Below are 20,097 nucleotides of genomic sequence, written 5' to 3'. Positions count from 1 at the left end.
ACACCTCTTTCTGTGTCTGTTGGCAAATTGCAGATCCTTCTGTATCTAAGTCAATTTGTATATGGGGAAAAAAAGCATGGCTGAAGCCAACATTTCACTATTTTGACAGCTTTCAGGAGGGGAAAGCCTGTGAAATTTGCTCTGTCATTTGGTTCACAGGCTGGAAGTGCAAAGTTATCTCTGATCTTCCTGTTAATAGCTAAACTGTACCTGTTGGATTAAGCTGCAGGAGGGTGTGGGACCACAGAATAGTGCAGTCCTCTCTCCTCCCTGCTTTTGGAGACCAGTGCTGTGTGTCTCTATAGCTTTCCCTCCTCTGGATAGGATTTTTTTTTTTTTTTTTCTCCCAGACTGCTTTAAGTGCTGGTTTCCACATTCAGTGAGGAAAAAGCCAATGACTCAGTAATCCAATGCATGCTGCAGTGTCCTAGCTTACCACCCTCCTTATTCCACAGTTCCATAGTCAAGACTGATACTGTGCACTTGGAATTGGGACACAGACATTCCCCTTTCTGACCCTGCTGCTTTGCTGATAACCCCTAGCAGAGCAGCAGTGGACAGTGGCAACAGGAGAAGTTGTATGTTTACCTCATCAGGTTATCCATCCAGGCTGCACATGTCTGTCACGGTTTGACTGGATGGACAACCAGGACAGTGTCTCAGCTGAACTAAGTCAAATGAGAGCCACTAACAGGAGGGGAATTTCAAAAGCGGGTTAAGTAGAAGAGCCAGGAGTTATCTTGATAAGACACGGAAGTCCTACCAAGATGAGTATGATGTGTCTTTATTACAGCTCTGTTGTAACAGACTTTAAAGCACATACATTTTCATCAACATCCAAGTAATATGTACAGAGATGTACAGCCTGGCTATATAGCTGAGGCATAAGTATTTTGGACAAGACAGAATGTAATGGTGGTTTACAGAAGAAGAAATATCTGGAAAATTGTGTTATTTATGTATTTACAGTATTTTGCTTTTAAAACTTCCTGTATCAAATCAAAAAGAGATACAGTTTGTTTGCAGTTACCACCTTGTGTAGAGAGGCATACTGTGTTAAGGTTTGTAGTAAAATGTGTTTGTGTGAACACTGGTCTAGTTTGGAATTTGCAATGCCAGTCATTTTGCAGTGATTTTTAACGATACTTCTTTTTGGGATGTAGGGCCCAGGTCTGCAAGGGGGCAATGGTCATATCAGTTCATTCTGTAACCAATAAGGGGAATCCATCTTCCACTGGAGCTAGAAAAGCCTTTCTACCAGAACGTTTTCTTAGTGTTGACAGAGGAAGAGCTTTCATAGTGCTAAAAGAAGGAATTATAAGGAAGTAACAGAGGTATTTCCCTATCAGTTGGAAACCTGTGTACACCTGGTTGCCTAAGTGTGCAGATGGAAACGTTGAGGGAGAATTGTTCAGGGAGAATTCACTGATTAGATATCTAATTTAATTGAGGTTTGAGATTATTGCATGTTCTTATGTATAGTTTTGGTAAGGCTCTCATCACCTGCCTCCAACTGGGATTTTTTTATTTAATTATTTTAGCCTGGAGAGATCAGGGTTCAGGCTGTCTGCTAAAGCATTTGTATCACAAAGGATGTATAAATTATGGTAGGAAATATAAAGATAAAAATGTAGTCACACAATTTGTTATCTCCAGTGGTCACACCCTTCTCTTGATCAACATCCCTGCCCACCTAGTTATGGGGGATGCAGAGTTTTTTCTCTACAGCTTATCAAGTGAATGTGAATCGCGTAGTCACCTCACCCACTTCTTAGTAAAGGGATGGACTGCTAGAAAGATAACCTCTTGAACTTTCTTTCCAGAAATTTCCCACCTATTTTCCAGCCTGCTTCATTTGTTAAACATATCAAATATGTGGCTAACCACAGAACCTCATCAAGAGAATTCCTTCCATCATTCTTCTCATTATTCAAAGCTTTGTCAAACAGAAGCACCATCTGTACAACTTCCACAATACCTGTACACAAACCTCTCTCTCATTAAAACTCTTTGAAGTGTCTGTGTTCTCTCTGGCTATGACCATCTGGGTAAGCCTATAGTGTGTATGAGTGTGTGCATGTGCACACAGATTCTGACAAAGAGTTTGGCTATATTTAGCATAAAAGTCTACACATTTCTAGTTTTGTTCTCTTCTTCAAGTATGGCCGAATATAACCCCCAATATAACTGCTGCAGGAGTTCCAGTTTGTGAAGAATTAGACCAGATTAATACAGATATGAGGAACTTCAAATACTTTGGAAACAGACAAAATGCTGGGTGTTCTCAGGCACAGCCTGTTGCCTGAATTTTCATCTTGGGAAAAGTCAGGCAGTGGAAAAATTAGCAAAAATGCCTAAAGTTAAAGAAAGTTTGGTAAGCAACTGTTAAAATTTGTAAGACAGGAATTACCTGGCATTTATCAGATTATCAGACCATCTTCATGATTGCTTGGAGCTGAGGAATGTTTATATGATACATGTCTGTTTTGGATGATCTGGCTGAAGGTCGTTAAGAGCTCGTACATGTAAACACTAACACCTTCATCACTGGATAAATGTTAGTCTTCATTTTGTGAACTGCTGTTTACTGTTACACACACGAGACTATCCAGATGTTAAAATAGTTAGATACACTCTTTTGAGGTTATGTTTTGAAAAATTGAAATAGCAGTTGCCATTCCTTCTGAGAAATGTTATTTATTGTAGAATGATATAACTGTTGATTGGAAGGGACATCTGGAGGTCATCTAGTCAAGCTTCCTGCTCAAAGCAGGACTGTCACCAGCACTAAATCAGGTCAATTGTAGCTTTGTCTAGCTGAAGTTTGAAAACCTCTAAGGATAGACATTGCACAGCCTCTTGTGCAACACCAATCAAATGTGTAAAAGCAAGTTCCTACATTTCTGAAGCAGTGTGCAAGTGTTGTCAGCGACGAGCCCTCTTCAGCTGAAGCTCTCAAGTTGGCTGGTCAGTTACTATTGTTCTTGTTGCTGTTGCCACTTGCTGTTATGCACCATGTGGTATGTTTATGGACTGCAATATTTGTTTTCCCTTACAACATGCTTTTGAATGTGACCAGCTTTGGCATGCTTTATGTCGCACATGGTTCAGGGTTTGCCTGCAGATTTCTTTCTGTTTAGACCAACTTCTGCATCACCCTTTGTTGATCCTTGTTATCCAAATTATCTCATTTTTCATAGGATTGCAAATAACAATATTCTTCTTATCTGGCAGTAGGTATAAGCACCAGCTGGTGCTTTGTGCATTCATTCTAATTTTCTTTGTGAATCTTCCCATCCAAAACCAAATTACGCTATTACATTAAGACTAATTACATTAGGAGCTGCTCAACATGTATCATAAAATTAAATGTTATCTCACAGAGCTTGATGATGCTGCCCACCAGAAAAGAAGGGTGGAAAATAATAGATTATATCAGTTATACAGGGTACAGATGAATCAAGAGAAGTAATCACAGGCACTATTCTTGAATGCCCAATGCAGAGTAAGCTTTTCTCATACAGATTTTCAGAATGAGATTCCCCAGCTGTGGCTTGCTCATCCGATGTACACTAGGCTTTGAGTTTGGCTGCCTTTCAATTTGTGTGAATATGTCCTACACCTCTTCTGACCAAAGTGATGATACTTCTTATGTATAACTTTCATGTCTCATCAAGGGAGGAGTGTCACTCAAAGTCTGCATTCTTGTGCTTTTCCCTTTACTTTCTCACCTGCACAGACTAAAATATTTGAATTTTTATTTCTTGGTATCTGAGCTAACATCCTGCTGAAGTATCTGTTGCAGTGTGAATCTCAACCAGTTTCTTCAGAGAATTTTGGTTCTTTGCAGGTGCTCTGAGGATATGACCATATGAGCAAGGTGCCAAGTGTTACGATGTTTGCCAGATCTGTACACATTTTGGATCTGACACTAACACCTTAGTGTCTGTCTTTATACATACACTTCCAGTGAAGGCCAGGGTAGCTTTCAAGAAGCATATAGACACATGCATGGGGAGTTTGTTCTGGCTTGTTCAACATGTACTCTGCACACTGACCTTTCTCCATCAGTGACACTGCCATAGGACTCTTCAGAGCCATAACTCAAGAAAACACTTTTTTGAAAAAACACTAAACTACTTGTAAGGAAAGCTAGGGTTCGGAAGTGGCAGTAGTGTTCTCAGATAAGTGGAATTTATTGTACAGCTACCTCTCAGCTGCTCAAGACTTCAAAGCACATGAACTGCTTTTATTTAGCCATTTCAATTGATAGAGATAGCTATGGCCCACAAAGCCCTCTGAGGCACTGTGTCTAACACCAGGTCTTCCAAAGACTACAAACTGACATCAGGTCGTCAAGTCTGGGGCCTTATCCATGGACAGTTTCTGGGTATATAGTTTTGAAGCATCACAGAGCTGAAGTTTTGGACCAGCCATCCAGGGAGAGCTGTGGCAGGAGATGTCCACATTGACACTTGGGGGCTAAGAATAAGCATGTCACTTGGTTGATTATGAACAGCAGGTTTTCTCGAGTCAAAGACTTCAGTTCCCTAGACATATATAAAAGCACTTTTAGGCATGTCAGAACTGAAGCTGATAAAAAATTATGTGCTTGGTTTTACCTGACCCAAACTTCAGTGAATACAAGCAGGTTGTGCTCTCTTAGAATCAGAATGGACTTAACTTTATGAGGAAGAATCTGAAATACAACATTTAAATATCTCCTTCTAAAGACATTGTGAAATATTCTAGGAAAACTAAAAACGTTATGTTGACTTATTCCTATCAAATATTAATTGCTTTCTAAAAGCTTTTTCATTCAATCTTCATCCTCAAAAATAATGAAAAAACTTCCACATTCCTTCCCCAACTGCAATTTTTTACCCAGCATTTCCAAAAAAACAAAGTGAATAGCTAAATGCATACTAGACATGTCAATCCAGTGGACAGGTTCATGGATCTGCTACTACGGCTTTTTACAAGAACCTCACTCAGTAATTTCTGCATCAAAGTAATAACTTGAAGCTGAACTCTGGCATACCCTTTGCATGCCAGTCTGCATTAAAGATTGCAGACAGGACACCTAGGTATGTTCTTTGACTTCATTCCTAATATTAAAGACCTATTTGACCTGTTGCCTGAAGTCAGATGCCAATGAATTGCTTGCAATTGTATTCTTCATGTCTGAACTACAGAGAAAGGAGCAGTGCTCAGCCCTTTCAGATGAGGTTAAGTTGATGAAATACCCCACTCGAGGTGCATTCCTTTGGCTGTGTCCCTTAAACTGCACCTGTACTCTTTGGAAACCACAGCATTTATAACAGCTGTCCTGGTTGCTGTGTGGAGCAGCAGGATTTGTAGCTCAGTTTGACCTTAAATACTGGGCATTGACCTGCAACAGATTACTCTGAGCTGGGGAAAGAGAACAGTTTCTGTATCATCATTATCTATCTTTTGGACCACAGGAGCACCACATTTTTGTCTAGACTGCAGATACATTTTCATTACAAGGAAAAGGGAGGGGAGAGAATTTTTTCCTTTAATGGAAACAGAACTCAAGTGAGGAGAATAAGGAAGGCCCATAAACTGGTTTTGGATCAGGCTGTCGTTCTGTAGCAAGGAGCTTTGTTGTACATCTGCAATCTATATAGAATCCCAGCTAAGAAAAACAACCAACCAACTAACCAAGAAAAAAGCCTTTATTCAGAAAGTTCAATACTGACAATAGCTTTCAAAAGTCCAAATAACCTTTTGGAAAGCTAACCAGTTTTCTGAGAAAAGCTAGTGTATCAAAGTGAAAAAGCACACATTATTATTTCTTAGCTTCAGAAGGCCAAAGAAAAAAAATAGAAGTGCAAACCCCTTAGAGCGTAGACTGAGAGAAAATCTGTGTGTTTTTCTGTGTTCTCTTAGCTTGTTAGGCTATGTCTTTGATACACAGGAGACTGCACCTGTCAAATATTTTACTTTCCTCCTTGCTTTTTCTATGCCAGATTTCACTACCGTGTTCCCACTCAGAGGGAGTTCTGAAGCCAAATATCAGCCAGTGTTTGTTTTTTTTTCCCATGAGTCAACACCTGAAGGCAGGTCAACCTTCCTGCAGATGGCTGTATCCTTGTATATAATGGAACTTTTAGCCTCTGCCTCTTGGCCTTAGACCAGGAGCATGGAGGAGGAGAGACTGTTCCAGATGGGAAAAAGGGCACAGACAAAAGCAAAGATAAAACCTGCAAAACACAAATGCGAAAAGCAGGTTTCCCCAGCAGACTTTAGTGGTTTTAAACTTCTGGACTGGATCTTCCAGGGAAAGAGAAGTTGTTTTATCCCTTTTGGCTTACTAGGTACACAATTGTTTGCTCCCACAAGGCCCACTTTCCACGTTTCAAACAAGTACGGGAGGCTCCCTGGAGCCAGCTTAGCAGGGGACAGGAAGGCATGCCAGTCTGTGGGAGCCACAGCGCCCAAAGTGGCAGTGCAGGCAGCAGCATGACAGCCCCAGCCGTGCAAACCAGTTGACCCAATACAGGTGAGTCAGGGTGGAATCCTTCTGAGTCCCTCAGCACCAGCACCTACACCACATCCATGCAGAAGTTTCAAGCTAAATCTGTGATCGCTTGAAATGTTGCAGAGTGCATCATTTTTGTGAGCCATTTTGGTTTCGGTGGCCCTGTTGGCTGCCACTCTGAGAACAAATCTGATTTCTTGCTTTTGAGGGGATCTCTCTCTAGGACTTGTTTATGTTTCTGTGCAGGCTTGTGAAACGGGCTGAAAGCTAGTTCAGTAGAGCATGCCAGCTGCTGCTCCCGAGTGTGCCGGGGCTCTCAGTGCACAGGCAGTTTCTGATGACCTGCCACGGCATGCTGACATTCATGGTTGTTATTGTCATTCTCACCAGGAAGTGACAGATTTTTATGTAAGGTGCCAGGTCATTAAGTAACTCTGTCTTGGTTCAGTACCTTCATTTTTATGCTGTAGTGGTTGGCTACTGTTACAGGAAAAAGGTTTCTTATGAATTAATGACATTGAAACAGAACCTTATAAAGGTTTTTTTTTTCAGAGTCCTGCTGATCCTTCCACACTTCAGGTTTTGTTCAAGCTTACATTAGTTACTACATGTAGGACTATAAACTACAAATGGTGATATTTGCACCTAATGTCTCTATTTAAATAGCCAAAATAGTTAAAAGATTTTTATTCAAGGCTCATATCTTTCCAGATAAGAGAATATATTCTGGCTGTGGAATTCAAAGTATAACAATAGAAGTTATTCTGCTTTGTAGATGCTTCTTTTTCAGGAATATCAGTGAGATCATTCCAAAGAGTTTGTGTGATATTAAAAGCCTGCCAATTTTAAAACACAGGTCAGGCTCTGAGTTGATCAAGCTGAGCCGTTCTTGCGTCTGGTTGCTGAAGTGAGAGCAGCAACAGTCTTGAGCATGTTCAGACTGAGGAAGAGTTAGGAGATGAAAGAGCTGTCATAGAGTTTTTTAGGCTGGTGTGAAAAAAGCTCACCTAGCAAGGTTTTAATGAAGGCAAAAATCCACCTCTGCATTTGGTAGGACTAGTCTTAACATTTCATCTCATGTTTATGGTAGACTGGGTTCAGTCAGCCTCTTTGGGTGCAGACATTGCCACTGCTCCTTTTCATTCAGAGGTGACTTCAGTTTATACCCTTATATAACCTTCAGCTTCTCAAAATGTGAAATTAAATGGTGCTTGTCTCTCTCCCAGAGGCTTCATAAAGATCAAGAAAAAGATAGTCAGTGAATCCACTGTAACAAAAATTATATTAAAAAATTATAATAAAGGGAAATAAGTTTTTTCTCTTAACATTTTATTTCTTTTTCAAAATAAGTGAGTGGGATAATAATCTACTGGCATGATACAAAATATATAAAAAGTTTATCTGAGCAGTTACAATCACTGAAATAGGAGTAGGTGTGTCTAGTTTTAAAATACATTGTTAATTTGAAAATTTGCATCATTCAAGGGAAGATAATAGATTTTACATCTATTTGTTGGGTTAGAGAGTAGATCCTGTTTAGTTCTCAAACACTTTTAATCACAATTGCATGAAATTTTTCATGTGAAACTTTTTTTGGACTAATTCAGACTTAGAATGTGAAAATGTTTCATATATACAAATCAGTTTCATAGCTTGCTTTGAAATCATTATAAACTACTTCAGTTCCAAATTTTTTCAAACAAAAATTCGATTTTGGCGATTGAAATAACTGCTTTGAAAGTCTAGCTTCTCCCCTATTTTAAAATTGCAAACTGTAAGAATCAAAATGAGATATAGAGGCTTTGTAAAAAGAGATGTTTAAAGGAACTTAAATTATCATAGAAATATCTGACTTACTTTCCTTACAGATTATAATGTTATCTTGAGAAATTCGAAGGAGCCATGAACTGGAAAGAAATCATTTCATTACCAGCTTTGCTGTTCCACACTGTACTGTTTCTAGAGCCCCTTGATAGTGTTAGTGCACTGCTTATCATCCTTTTGAGCAAACATTTTTCAACTCACATGTAGCTGATGGCACTGCTTTTGTTCCTGCTTTCACTGGGTTGGTGAATAGGTTTTAAACTTGTAACTACTGTATTAGAAAGGTACTGGAGTATTGTGGGGACTGCTCACTCAGAGCAAGAAGTTCAGCTAATGTATTTCAGAATGCTTGAGCTGGAAATCATGACACACATTTACACCCCTTGAAGATTTGACCAACAGATCCAGTCATTGAAGAAGGTCGTAACATACTTACCCTGCTTAGGTTAGAACTTGAATTGAAAATCACTTTGGCTAGATTGAACTAGTAATTCTTTTTTTGTTGCCAAAGCTACCTTTGGTTTAGTACCAGGTGTTTAAAAAAGTATAGCTAGAGCAGTCATCCACTCTGAAGCCTGACTTGATGGAAATTACATGATGGGGGTTTTCATCATGATGTTGATTCACAGATTTCCAGATCAGATATACTGACTTCAAGGTTAAAACTAGATAGTTTGGGCTTTTTTCCTTCCCTTATTGTCCCCTTATTTGCCAGCCTAAGAAACTCAGAAAAAAGTCTGAAAATCTGGCTGGATTTTTCTGCACTAATCTCATTGTAAATCTGGGATACAAATTATTGACTCTCAAATTGGAATTTGGAAAGGGTCAAGATATGAATCTTGCTGCTATCTGTACTGACTTCTTGTAATTAATGGGATCAAAAAGCAGAACAAAATTTGGCAAAAGTTGTTCCATGAGAAGTAGAAATAAGTAGAGTTTGGTTTATTATTTATGTCCTTCATACTCTCCTTCTTCCCATTCCTCGGTCTTATGCTCTGTGGTCTACCCAAAGACTGAAAAAACACACAGGAAAACTGAAGATGCAATCTTCTGAAGGCTATACCATCCCAGTAAGTTCTATTGTAGCTGGTCAGCAGGTTCAGAAGTTATCAGAGAGAGTTAATGAAGCTTAAAACTCACAGGGACATCAGACAGAACTGCAATTGTGAAGGTTAAATGTGCTTATCATGGCATTAGAAGACTAATACGATGCAAGTAGAATAAAAAAATTCAATCCAAATTCATAATACCAGAGACAAGATTGTGCATCTTCTGCCAGCTGCAGAATGTCCCTCAGTGCATGAGCAGTCCCACCTGCAATCAGTAGGGCTGAAGAACTATCTTATTATCTGACTTCAGATTACGTGGCAGAATACCATTTCACAAATTATTAATGAGGACTTTCACATTACTCCTTTAATGTTTGGCACTTGTACTAGGCTTATAGCATTTCTAATACACGTATGATGCATTTCATCATAATGTGTTCCTTCAAACAGAAATAGTATTTAAGATAGTTCATGTGTCTTCATGCCCCTGAAGCTCACAGCTGAAATGGTTTCCTCTCAAAATGATGAAGATCTTGTATTTAGTGTTTATGCTTATGCAAGCCTTAGTTAACTCTGCTGTAAAATGGTTAAGAGAAGATCCTTGTATGTTGATCTTCTCATTCCCATTACTGTCCTTTCTGGATCTCTGCAGGTTTTTTTCACGTCCATGAACATCTGAAACATCCTTGAGTTTTGCTTTTTTTTCTACCAAGTATCCTTCTCCTCGATCAAATCCATTAGTTCATTTACCTTGAGCTGCTCTTTCAAATGCAGAAAGATAATGTTTGATTTCAGGTTCAAAGTATTTCAAGCAGAACTGGTTTCACAATTCATAAAATAGTTTTTGTTAAAGGTTTTTTTTTATAAAAATATTTCTGAAGTGACTGAATTGCTAGGCTGTTATTAAAATGTTGTATTTTGGAAACAGTGACATTTCCATACTGTCTCTTACACAGGCTCTGTATTTGTAATCAGTTGCTGCTTTTATAAATGGCATGCAATGCACAGGAGAGTGAGTTCACACATCCTTTTCTGTTCATGCATGCTGGCCTGTGGACTATAAATGGAACAAAAGGATGAACTTCAATGGGCACTTGCCACTTCGCAAGATAAATATGTGTTGATGACTTAGAAATTTGTTGATATGCCTGAAGTAGTTTAAATAAAGACTGTGCTACATCTATTTTTCTTGTTATTTTTAGAAGTCCAGCTCCCGTGCGACCAGAAACTACGCCATCAACTGGCCCTACAGAAAAGCAGGAGATTAAAGTTTCTCGTGTGAGGAAGTTAACGAGGCAGTACAGTTTGTGAGTAACTTATAGCCCTATCTTTATGGTTTTGCCTACTGCAGCTGAAAATGAAGGGGGATGCTAATTATTGCTCTAGCTATGCCTTCTGAAAGGCATGAGTGCAATTACATTATAATGATCTTACACTGATACCATTCCTTCCATTGCTGAGAATATCTAAGCTTTTAATAAGAAATGAATTTGCCACCCCTGTGCAGTTGCTTCGCCTCAGAACTGCAGGCCCTCTGCCTTTTTCTGAGCTTACAGGTTAGGAATTAAAAAACCTCTTTCCCACACAAAATGTCAAAGACCTGGTGTGAGCTGTGACAAGCTGCTGTCTACTTCCCTATGAGCCCATTTGTAAAATCAGGAAAACAGTCCTTACTTGTTAGGTAGTCAAGCTGTGCTCTCAACCACTCCCTCTCAGAAAGCACACCCTCTCTCTTTTCCTCTCTCTCCGTGATGTTGTCCCATGCAGAAATTGCTGAGCCCAATACAGCTACAGCCAAAGAGGTAGGTCTCTTAGTCCTGGAAAGAGTCATCTGTGCCTATAGGGCTTTGGCATTCCATTTACATGTAATTAATCTGATTTGAGAATCTCTAGAAATGTGAGGTACTAAAGAGATGAAGAAAGAGGGACACTGTTAGCATAAACTTACTAGTACAAGCACACCAATGCCATAATGAAGAGAAAAATATGCACGCTTTCTACATGGAATGGCAACTGTTGCTCCCTCCAGCAATTTACCATCCTAGTGTCACTAAATACATAGCAACATTAGCAAAAGTTTTCCTTCTCTCTGAAAGGATGCTAATAAATAGCAGTGTGTAGTTATTTTCTGTCTCACTATTAAGAACACTGGCTTTTGTTATGGAAAAGAAGTAACAATCTACATTGCCAAAACTGAAAAATTACTTAGGAGAAGAAACAGGAGAATTAATCAAATTTAAACTAGGAAGATTAAAAACAATGAGCCAAGTTGGTGTTTGTCCAAGAGACCAAGGCTGACATATGGGAACACACAGCCACAGCTTGGTCAGGAGGCCACATAGCATGCTCTCTTTTACTGTGATGCATTTACCAGTATGGTCTGGAAATGAGATAGGAGATGGGAAGTGACAAGTCAAGCTGAGAAGAGAACCCAACCTCTCTTACTGCCTGCTAATCCTCAAGGTAATGTGTGACAGGGAACTTGGAAGCATTTGACAGGAGCAGTTTCCCAAGGCCTGAAGGAAGCCTGCTCACTCACTCTGCCCAGCATAGCTCAGACAGCAGTGTGCTTTTCTTAAATGAGGCACCACTTCTACTGCCTCATTTTCTACAGGAGGGAGATCTCCTACATATTTCAAGGTGCATCTGATTTTTCAGATTTTTATATAACACAGGCACTTGTATATAGCAGTCAGGAAAGGAAAAGGCTGTGACACTGAAAAGACCAATGACTGGATGTGTAATAAACAAGATGCAACAGTTGATCCTATTCTTTGAGCAAGAAATTAATGTCCAATTGCAGGTATAGTCATAGATTTTGTACACACACTTGGAAAAGTTTTTGATTTAAGTTTCAACATGAACAAGTTGCTAAACTTGGTCCTCAAATACTGCTACATGGCAGACAAAGAGAACAGGGCTATGCTGTGTAGACAACTTTGGTGTAAGGGTGATGTTATGTATGCAGAAGCAGAAAATTTCCCATGGGATCATCAAAGTAGGGTAGTAGGATAAGTTGGTGTTGAAGATAGCAAGGCTAGAAAGAAATCAGTTTTTAAAATCTAAATGAAAAAAACAAAACTGCTCTAGCATAGGTTAGGGCTGGAGAGGGTCTGTTTACCAATAAACAGGATAGAATAAATAGAAGGTGACAACAAAAGGAGAGGTATAGGTACTAGGACATAGAATAACGAGAACAGGTACATCAAGGAGTCATCACTGAAGCAGAATTAGCTATTCCTAGATCATTCTTGTCTGAGAAAATGTTTAGTCTACCTGTTCTTAAAGGGCAAAGTGAAAATCTTTGTGCTAGAGACTGAGCACCTCCCTTTTCTGTATGTGAGCAGTCAGGCAATACCCTAAAGTTGCTGAGCACCTGCAGAACACCTGAGAATGATACTTAGGAAAGGAGGAGAGGGTAAATAAAAATGAATGACAAGTTGTCTTAGAGAGAAGGGAAGCATGCCAGGAGGCACTGGGAGTAACAGTGCAACAGAGAATTCAGTGTTGTCTGGGAAGAGCAGAACTTGTGAAGGCAAGAGCTGAAGTAACAAGTAGTGCAGTGGGAGGCAAGAGAAGGAAGAATGGAAAGGAGACCAGAGGCAGGGTTATGCTGTAGAAAAGATAATGGTGTTGTTACACACATAGAGAAAAGCAACATTAATAAATCAATCAGTCAATTAATTTATTTATTTATTCAGGAGTTAATTCTCAATTTTTGGTTGGTGAGTTTTTGAGGAACCAGTTTTAAGCATGTCTTTGCCCCATGTGGATTTTCAGTTGTCCAGAGTTAGGCATGAGGAACAGCATCTCAGGTGCACATTAACACATGTAACCACAGGTGTGACCTATGCTATGGCTGTGAAGATCCCACAATTAAAAATATGGGCCTTTTTTATTTATTTATTTTCTGTAGACCCAAATTCTATTAAATTTGAATTATCTTGTGTTTGAGCTACAAATAAGGGAAATGCAAAGAAATACTGAAGAAGTATTGTGAAAGAATGCAGTGAAGAAGGCCAGTTCTCAGACTTGAAGCTCTCATGCTAATAGCTCAATGACTGATAAGACTGGACCCTAACCCTTAGCTTTGGTTCCCAGACACTAAGAAGCCTTTCTGAACTGGCAAGTTCTCAACAATTTTCCATTACCTGGTCTGCAACAGAGCAGCTGTACCCAGCAAGGACGAGGAGGGTGCCAGTGTATTCCTGCTGAGAGTGGGCAGCAAGGACTGAGAAAATGTCAGCTACATGTTTCTGGGAGAGAGATTAACTAGTTCAAGAGTCCAGCTTGCTGCATTAATACAACATCTATTGAACAGGACCGAAAGATTTTACATTTTCTTTCCAGTATAAAAAATGTGTATTGTACATGCTCTAGCACTGAATTCTATGCTTAGCCAGAAGAAATAAATAAATAAATAAGCATTGGAAAAGATAAGGGTAATCAGCATAGCTTTATATTGTAAAAAAAAAAATACTGCTATCACCCAAACACTCCACCATAAGTCTCTGTACCCTGTAAGCCATGTAGTTTTGAAGTACTGTGTTGCCCAGGCATGCTGCCTTCAAGTAGCTCTGAGCCAAGTACAGGTCTGTTCTGGAAGTGTCTGTGAAACTGGCATTGCAGGCATCTGTGCACTGTGACTACCTAATTGGTAGTTAAAATTAGTGTCATTTTATGAACAGAACTCATTCTTCTCATAATTTTTCCATGGGCTTTAAACTGTCAGGCTGTCGTCTTTTGTTCTCACGCATTATTTCCAGCATAAAGGTAGGCCAAATTGTGACTCTGTTTACCTCTGTGCAACTGCAATTAGCAATTGGAAATGTCCTGACTCAGGGCTGACTGATCCAAATGATTTGCAGTTAATGGGGCTCTATATAATGAAGGTATAATACTCTCTAGTGGCTTTCATTTAGTGTTTACAGTAGGTGATAATGAAAGAGCTCAGCTTGATGGCCTAGAGTCCAAGGGAAGCATGCAATTGGTTTCAAATGTTTTCTCTGTAAACAGAATAAATGGGACAGGAAAAAGATACCCTCACAAGTATTTTTCTAAAGAGCTCCTTTTTGGCATTGATCAAAGTATCTTAAAAAGTTTGAAAACACTGCCACAGACTTGCTGCATAATGGATGTCAAACGTTGATCTGAAGCCCACACATGGGTGGATTTAACCAGATCTATTCTTATCAATACAGCCAGCCTCTGTAGAAAAGAAAAAAACACTGAAGCAGAGTCATATCAAATCAGTTAATTTATTCTTATGTACATGCTCCATAGAAGCACTACTTGCACATCATACCCATAAGATTTCTGTTTGCAGAGGAGAGTTACCTGGCCAATCAGGTTTTAAGGAACCTTTCAAGCTTAAAAAAATCTGATTTACTTGCACTATAAATGAAAGTGTAGAAAGAACTTCACTGCAAGGCACTGCAGCTCACATACAGATTTCCGTTGCCTCCTCCAGCACGAGTGTGGTCCAAGTGTGTACAAAGTGACATTTCTAATGAGAAGATCTGTCTGCTTTTATTAATTGCAGTGATGAAGATGACCTTCCTCCAGCACTGGCAGCAGCAGCGGCGGCATCAACACCCGTGTCTTCAGCATCTCCTGTGTCACAGAAAACGTGTACGCCACAGACGTCAGAAGGACAAACACAGGTTTCACCTGGTGGCAAGGTAATGTGCAAAGAGATGAGTGTGTGTCAGTTTGGAGAGTGCTCAGGAAGGGCGGGAGAGAGCTGCAGATAGCATGTTTTCCTTAGATGGAGTAATTCTATGCTTAGGAGTAGTTTTTAATGCAGAGTTGTAGTAATATATTTAACCTGTTGTGTAAGAAAATATTTGGAGCCTGCTCCCAAGACCCATTTTAGAATCAATAATAGTATTTTGTCAATGCTAGGGGGCAGTGGGTCAGGATTAAATTAATATTTACCTTTAGTTCAAAGGTGCATAGTTTTGTTATCTGACTTTCCAGAGTAATCATACTTTAAAAGCGTGATGTGAAATTTTAAATCCATTTGGCAATCTGTGCTTTATGGAACTAAAAAAATAATAGTAACTAAAAAACTAAAACAACTAACAGAACTACGGAAATTAATATATTTTTTCAATGCTTGTTTTCTTCTTTGCCTTTAGAGTTCCACAGATGCTGGAAGTACATTTGCTTTGGAGCCAGGTGACCTTCTGATGGATTTCACAGAGGCCACACCTATGGTAAATAGTTTCAGTTTGCAACCAGGAAAATGTGAAAGTTTTCAGTAATTTGTCTGCAGGTAAAATGAATGGGATACTATGCAGTGTGTTGGATAGTGCACAGGAACAAAGTAAGTTTCCTTGATGTTCAGTGATCCTGAGCATCCATCAAACTCAGCTAAGCATCTCTGAAAACCATTCCACACCAACAAATATCATGGCTGAGCTTCTGAGTGCAATTCTTTATTGTTGGATGACATCTCTTTTCTCTCTTCTACCTGGGTATCTTTACACTGTGCTGGACTGGTTTCACAAGCTGCTTTGTCCCTTCAATGTAGATTCTGAATGTGATCAGAGATTTGTTTAGGGGAGTTTTCTGGTAAGTCCCTTCTCCCCACAGGTTTTGCACAGACCTTGCCCCATAGCCAATCCAAAGACCTGTACCTGCACTTTCATGTTTTGTTAGCAGAGTGCTTTGCTTCACTGTAAGGCAAAAGTCTATAATGTGTTGATTATAACTTCTATTTTTAGAGGTATATGCCTTGTTTTTTTGCTTAAATGCCAAGGAGACATGTTGGTCCCATTGAAGTCAAAATGCATCTTGACCTCAGTGATCTCAGGCTTTCACCTCAGATTCCCAGCAGATTACTTAAGGATCACAGTATGATCCTTAACTTTCTTCAATTCATCCTGCATTGCAAATACCTCTAATGCCAAATAGCTTTTCTGCTGTCCAAAGCCATTTTTGCTGTCTTCTAGGAACCACGTCTGAAGGATATAAAAAGCACAACAGGGACAGCCCTTCGTTTCTGGCACATACATTTTTGTATTAAAGTACTTCTGTTCTGGGCATTCACTATATAGTTAGGTCCTTGTTTACAGTATTGGAATAGGTGCTGTGGGGATGTGCATTTTTGCCTCAGAGACAGTATAGTACTTGTCTGTAAATAACTGCTTGTGTCATGTTATTACTGGATGAAAGAGCAGCTGAAACTGTCACTGATGTGCTGCAGTTTGGGAATGGAGAATGGCCCATGAAGGACAGAGAAAGTTGCATAGCTGTTCTCTCTTACGCAGTTTCAAGCCTGTGGGATTGTTTCTTCACAAAGTCCTTGAGGGCACTTGACAGTTCCTCCATACCTTCAGGACGTTCAATGAGAATGTTCTTCAACCTGGCTCAGCTGAACAGTCCTTGTTCCCCACAACTTTTGCAGAGCAGATACTGAATCTCTGAACTGCAGCAAATTAAGATTTATGGCATGCTCTTGCTCCTTGAGCTGCTGGGTCTCCTTGGTGGGAGAATTGTTCCAGCACTAGTACTTGCAAGGAGAGCACAGTGCTTTTGGCTCTGACATCCACTCTGTAGGAGGGACCTGCTTTTGCTCATGAAAATACCATTGCAGACTGAGTAGTCTATGGAAAGGAGAAGGATTACATGGAACCTCCTTGAAGTGCTGAATGATGAAACTATCCCATTCCAGAAGGTGACAGGAAGAGATGTATTTAAACTGAGCACTTACCCCCGTCCTCCCTCTCCTTCATACATTTCCGGGGGGAAAGGAAAAAGGGAGCAAAGGAAAGAGAGAAAGAGGTGCAGCATTCTGCAGCCTTTGTCTGTAGTTTGGGTTGACAAGACACAGGTAAACTGAAACTGAAGCTACCTAAAACAAGGTTGTGCAAGGTGGGTGCTGGTCTCTTCTCCCAGGTATCAAGTGATAGTATGAGAGGAAACAGCCTCAGGATGCACCAGGGGAGGCTTATATTGGATATCAGGAAAAATTTCTTCACAGAAAGGGTTGTCAGACACTGGAACAGGCTGCCCAGGGAAGTGGTGGAGTCACCATCCCTGCAGGTATTTAAAAGACACATAGGTGTGGTGCTTAGGGACATTGTTAGTGGTGGACTTGGCAGTGCTGAGTTAACAGACTCAGTGATCTTAAAGGTCTTTTCCAACCTAAATTATTCTGTGATTCTATATAAGTTAGGTAAGTTAGGTTGTTCTTCTAGGTATTAGTACATGTTTGTAGCTAAACTGTCAGTAATTATCCTTTGGAGTTTACTAATAGATTTCTTTTTCTAGAAAACATTATGTAATATCTAACTGTATTAATCAGAATTTTAAAAAACTAGTCATGGAGACTTTAACAACTGATTTGCTCTAGCTTTCATTTAATAGACATCAGCATTACAGACTTCTTTTTCTAGTTGTGGATACAAGGTTTTTTCCCCTAAATATTTTACCCAGTCATGCTTTCCCCTTTCCTATCCCACCATCCACTGACATAATTTATCACACTATAATATTAATAAACAAACCTTCCATTATTTTATTGGTTATAATATTTCAGAGAACATGTACTGCACAGCATCAATCAACCCTTTTTGTTTTGTTTAACATCTATAAAGGTCAGCTTGTTCTCTACAGAGCAGTTATTGTTTACAGACCTTTCTCTGCAGTTACACTGGCTACAGGCTGCTCTCAATTGAGGTTTGAATGAAAAGTTTACTCTTCGGGGGAGAGGCTCCAAACAAAAGCCAGCTAAGGGGAAATGCATAATTCTGAGCTAGTCTGATTATTTAATAATTCTGTTGTGATAACATGTGCTGTCATTTGAGGGTCAGGATCATGTACAGCTTAGCATCGTGTTACTGTCAAGTCAGTGGTACTGCACTGGTTCTGCATGCTATGACCTGGCCCTTGGGAAGTTGCTTGTTAATTGCACCCATTTTTTCACATCCAGTGACAAGTACAGTATCTCAAGGAGTCATTTGTGCTGCCTGATTTGGGGCATTTGCCTGAGGTGACAGGGTTGGTGGTTCAGGTTCTTCTATAGTCAGGGAGTTTCCTGCAAACAAGCTGTCTTCTCTTTGTCACCTGAACTAGAGATTAAGGCACCTAAAATCAACTTCTGAAAATTGTGGTCATGATACGTGCTGCCAAACTTCCCCTGTTCACTAGAGAGCTGTTAATTTGAAGCAGTTTCAGACATCCTCTTTTCCCTTCTATAACATTACTGGCAGAGAGTGATTAATAGTCACTGACTCAGCTGCATCATCTTTGTTGTTCATTGTCTAACCATTGATGCTCCTCGATGGCCTTGGGTTTTATCCATGTTTTGCTGCTCTTGCCCATACAATGGAAGCTTTAATGCATGCTGGGAATTACAATTAGAAGTGGAGCTCACAAAACCAAATTAACTTATAAAAATGAGTGCGAATGGATTGGATTAATAGAATTCATCCAGGTTGCCATGCAGGGATCAGAGCAGTCAGATCTGTCTACTCGGTCAGCCTGGAGGAGTTACTGTGATATATGCAGGAACCAGATGAGCTCTAATGGTCACTTAACCATCAGTACTCAGACTGACAGTAATAGCAGGGCAATTGCGAGGCAGACTGATTTCAGGAAATCAATTTGCAGGAGAAATTATATAAATTTACTAATGCAGATAGCCTAGAAGGAAAGGTATCCTATTATGCTCTGCACTCCTCAAACCATGAGGTTTATGCATCCTTCTGTTCATTTTTCAAGAAAATCCTACAACTAATCGACTACAACACATTACTTGTTGTCCTTAAAATGAATATAAAATGTGCAGAAGAAAATATCTGTGTTTTTATAGCACTGCATTATGACTTTAAGCACTGTACCTGGCTTATTTGTAAACAAGATTCATTCCCTACTGCTTCCATGTTTCAGAAAATAACTGGATTGGAAAAAAAAAAAAAAAAAAAAAAGAATTAGAGTAGAATTATATGAAGAATTAGAGTATCACATTATGAGCATCCTTATTGTGGTTTAATAATACTTGTTTTAAGAGTGAAGTAGGCTCTTTCTGCCACTAGTCCCTCTCCCTCTCCTCCTCCGCTTCATGTTTCTAGCATTTATGGCACTGAAAATTAAAGCTTGAGCTTGAAGCTGTTCTGTTCCCATTTACAATTGGTATGATTTGTGGCATGAGTATGATTGCGAAGCTTTCTTGTTTAATTACAGAAAGCTCAGTCCTAAGACCCTGAATGAATGTAACAGCTGCTCTGCCATGCTGACAAATACCTTCTCAACCAAGAACAACAGTGTGCACAAAATTCAGTTTGACCTAATGGAGTAGGACAAAAGAAATATAGAAAGAATGAATAAATAGAATATAGAAAAAGAATAGATAAAAAGAAACTGATCTATAAAAAGAATTAATAATTTTATACACAAAATGGAGCCATTCCTGAACTTGGACTACATTTTATAATGCAAGGTGGATGGGCTAGGACTAAATCATTATTACATCTGAAGAGATATCAGAGAGCACTGACTCATAGCTGGCTACATACTTGCAAACTATGTGTGTTCTTATTTTATGCTAAATCAAGTGAGTACATTTTTAGAGCTTTATCTGCCATCTATTGGTGGGAAACAGGAAGTAAAAAATTATTTGCATCTTCAAAACTTGAGACACAGCATTTAAGAAGTATAAATTATCAGTATGACAGTTTAAAAATGAAAACTAAGTGGGTTTTATTAGATATA

At 39.4% G+C, this 20,097-nt stretch overlaps 1 protein-coding gene across 6 annotated transcripts in view; it reads left to right on the top strand.

Annotated features, from left to right (window-relative positions):
• Positions 1-20,097, top strand: part of EPB41L4B (erythrocyte membrane protein band 4.1 like 4B) — a 183,477-nt gene that overhangs the window by 137,079 nt on the left and 26,301 nt on the right. For 5 of the 6 annotated variants that reach the window (XM_051609700.1, XM_051609698.1, XM_051609699.1 and 2 more), the window contains 3 exons: positions 10,581-10,685; positions 14,921-15,059; positions 15,519-15,596. In XM_051609700.1, the coding sequence (XP_051465660.1) occupies positions 10,581-10,685; positions 14,921-15,059; positions 15,519-15,596 (322 nt within the window). Of the gene's footprint in view, positions 1-10,580; positions 10,686-14,920; positions 15,060-15,518; positions 15,597-20,097 lie in introns of those variants that run through there. The other variant, XM_051609702.1, reaches the window with a different exon arrangement.

This window comes from Apus apus, chromosome 2 (assembly GCF_020740795.1).
Source record: "Apus apus isolate bApuApu2 chromosome 2, bApuApu2.pri.cur, whole genome shotgun sequence".
NCBI classification, from domain to species: Eukaryota; Metazoa; Chordata; class Aves; order Apodiformes; family Apodidae; genus Apus; species Apus apus.
The sequence above is the reverse complement of the archived record's forward strand: the minus strand, read 5'-3'. Positions and strand labels throughout refer to the sequence as shown.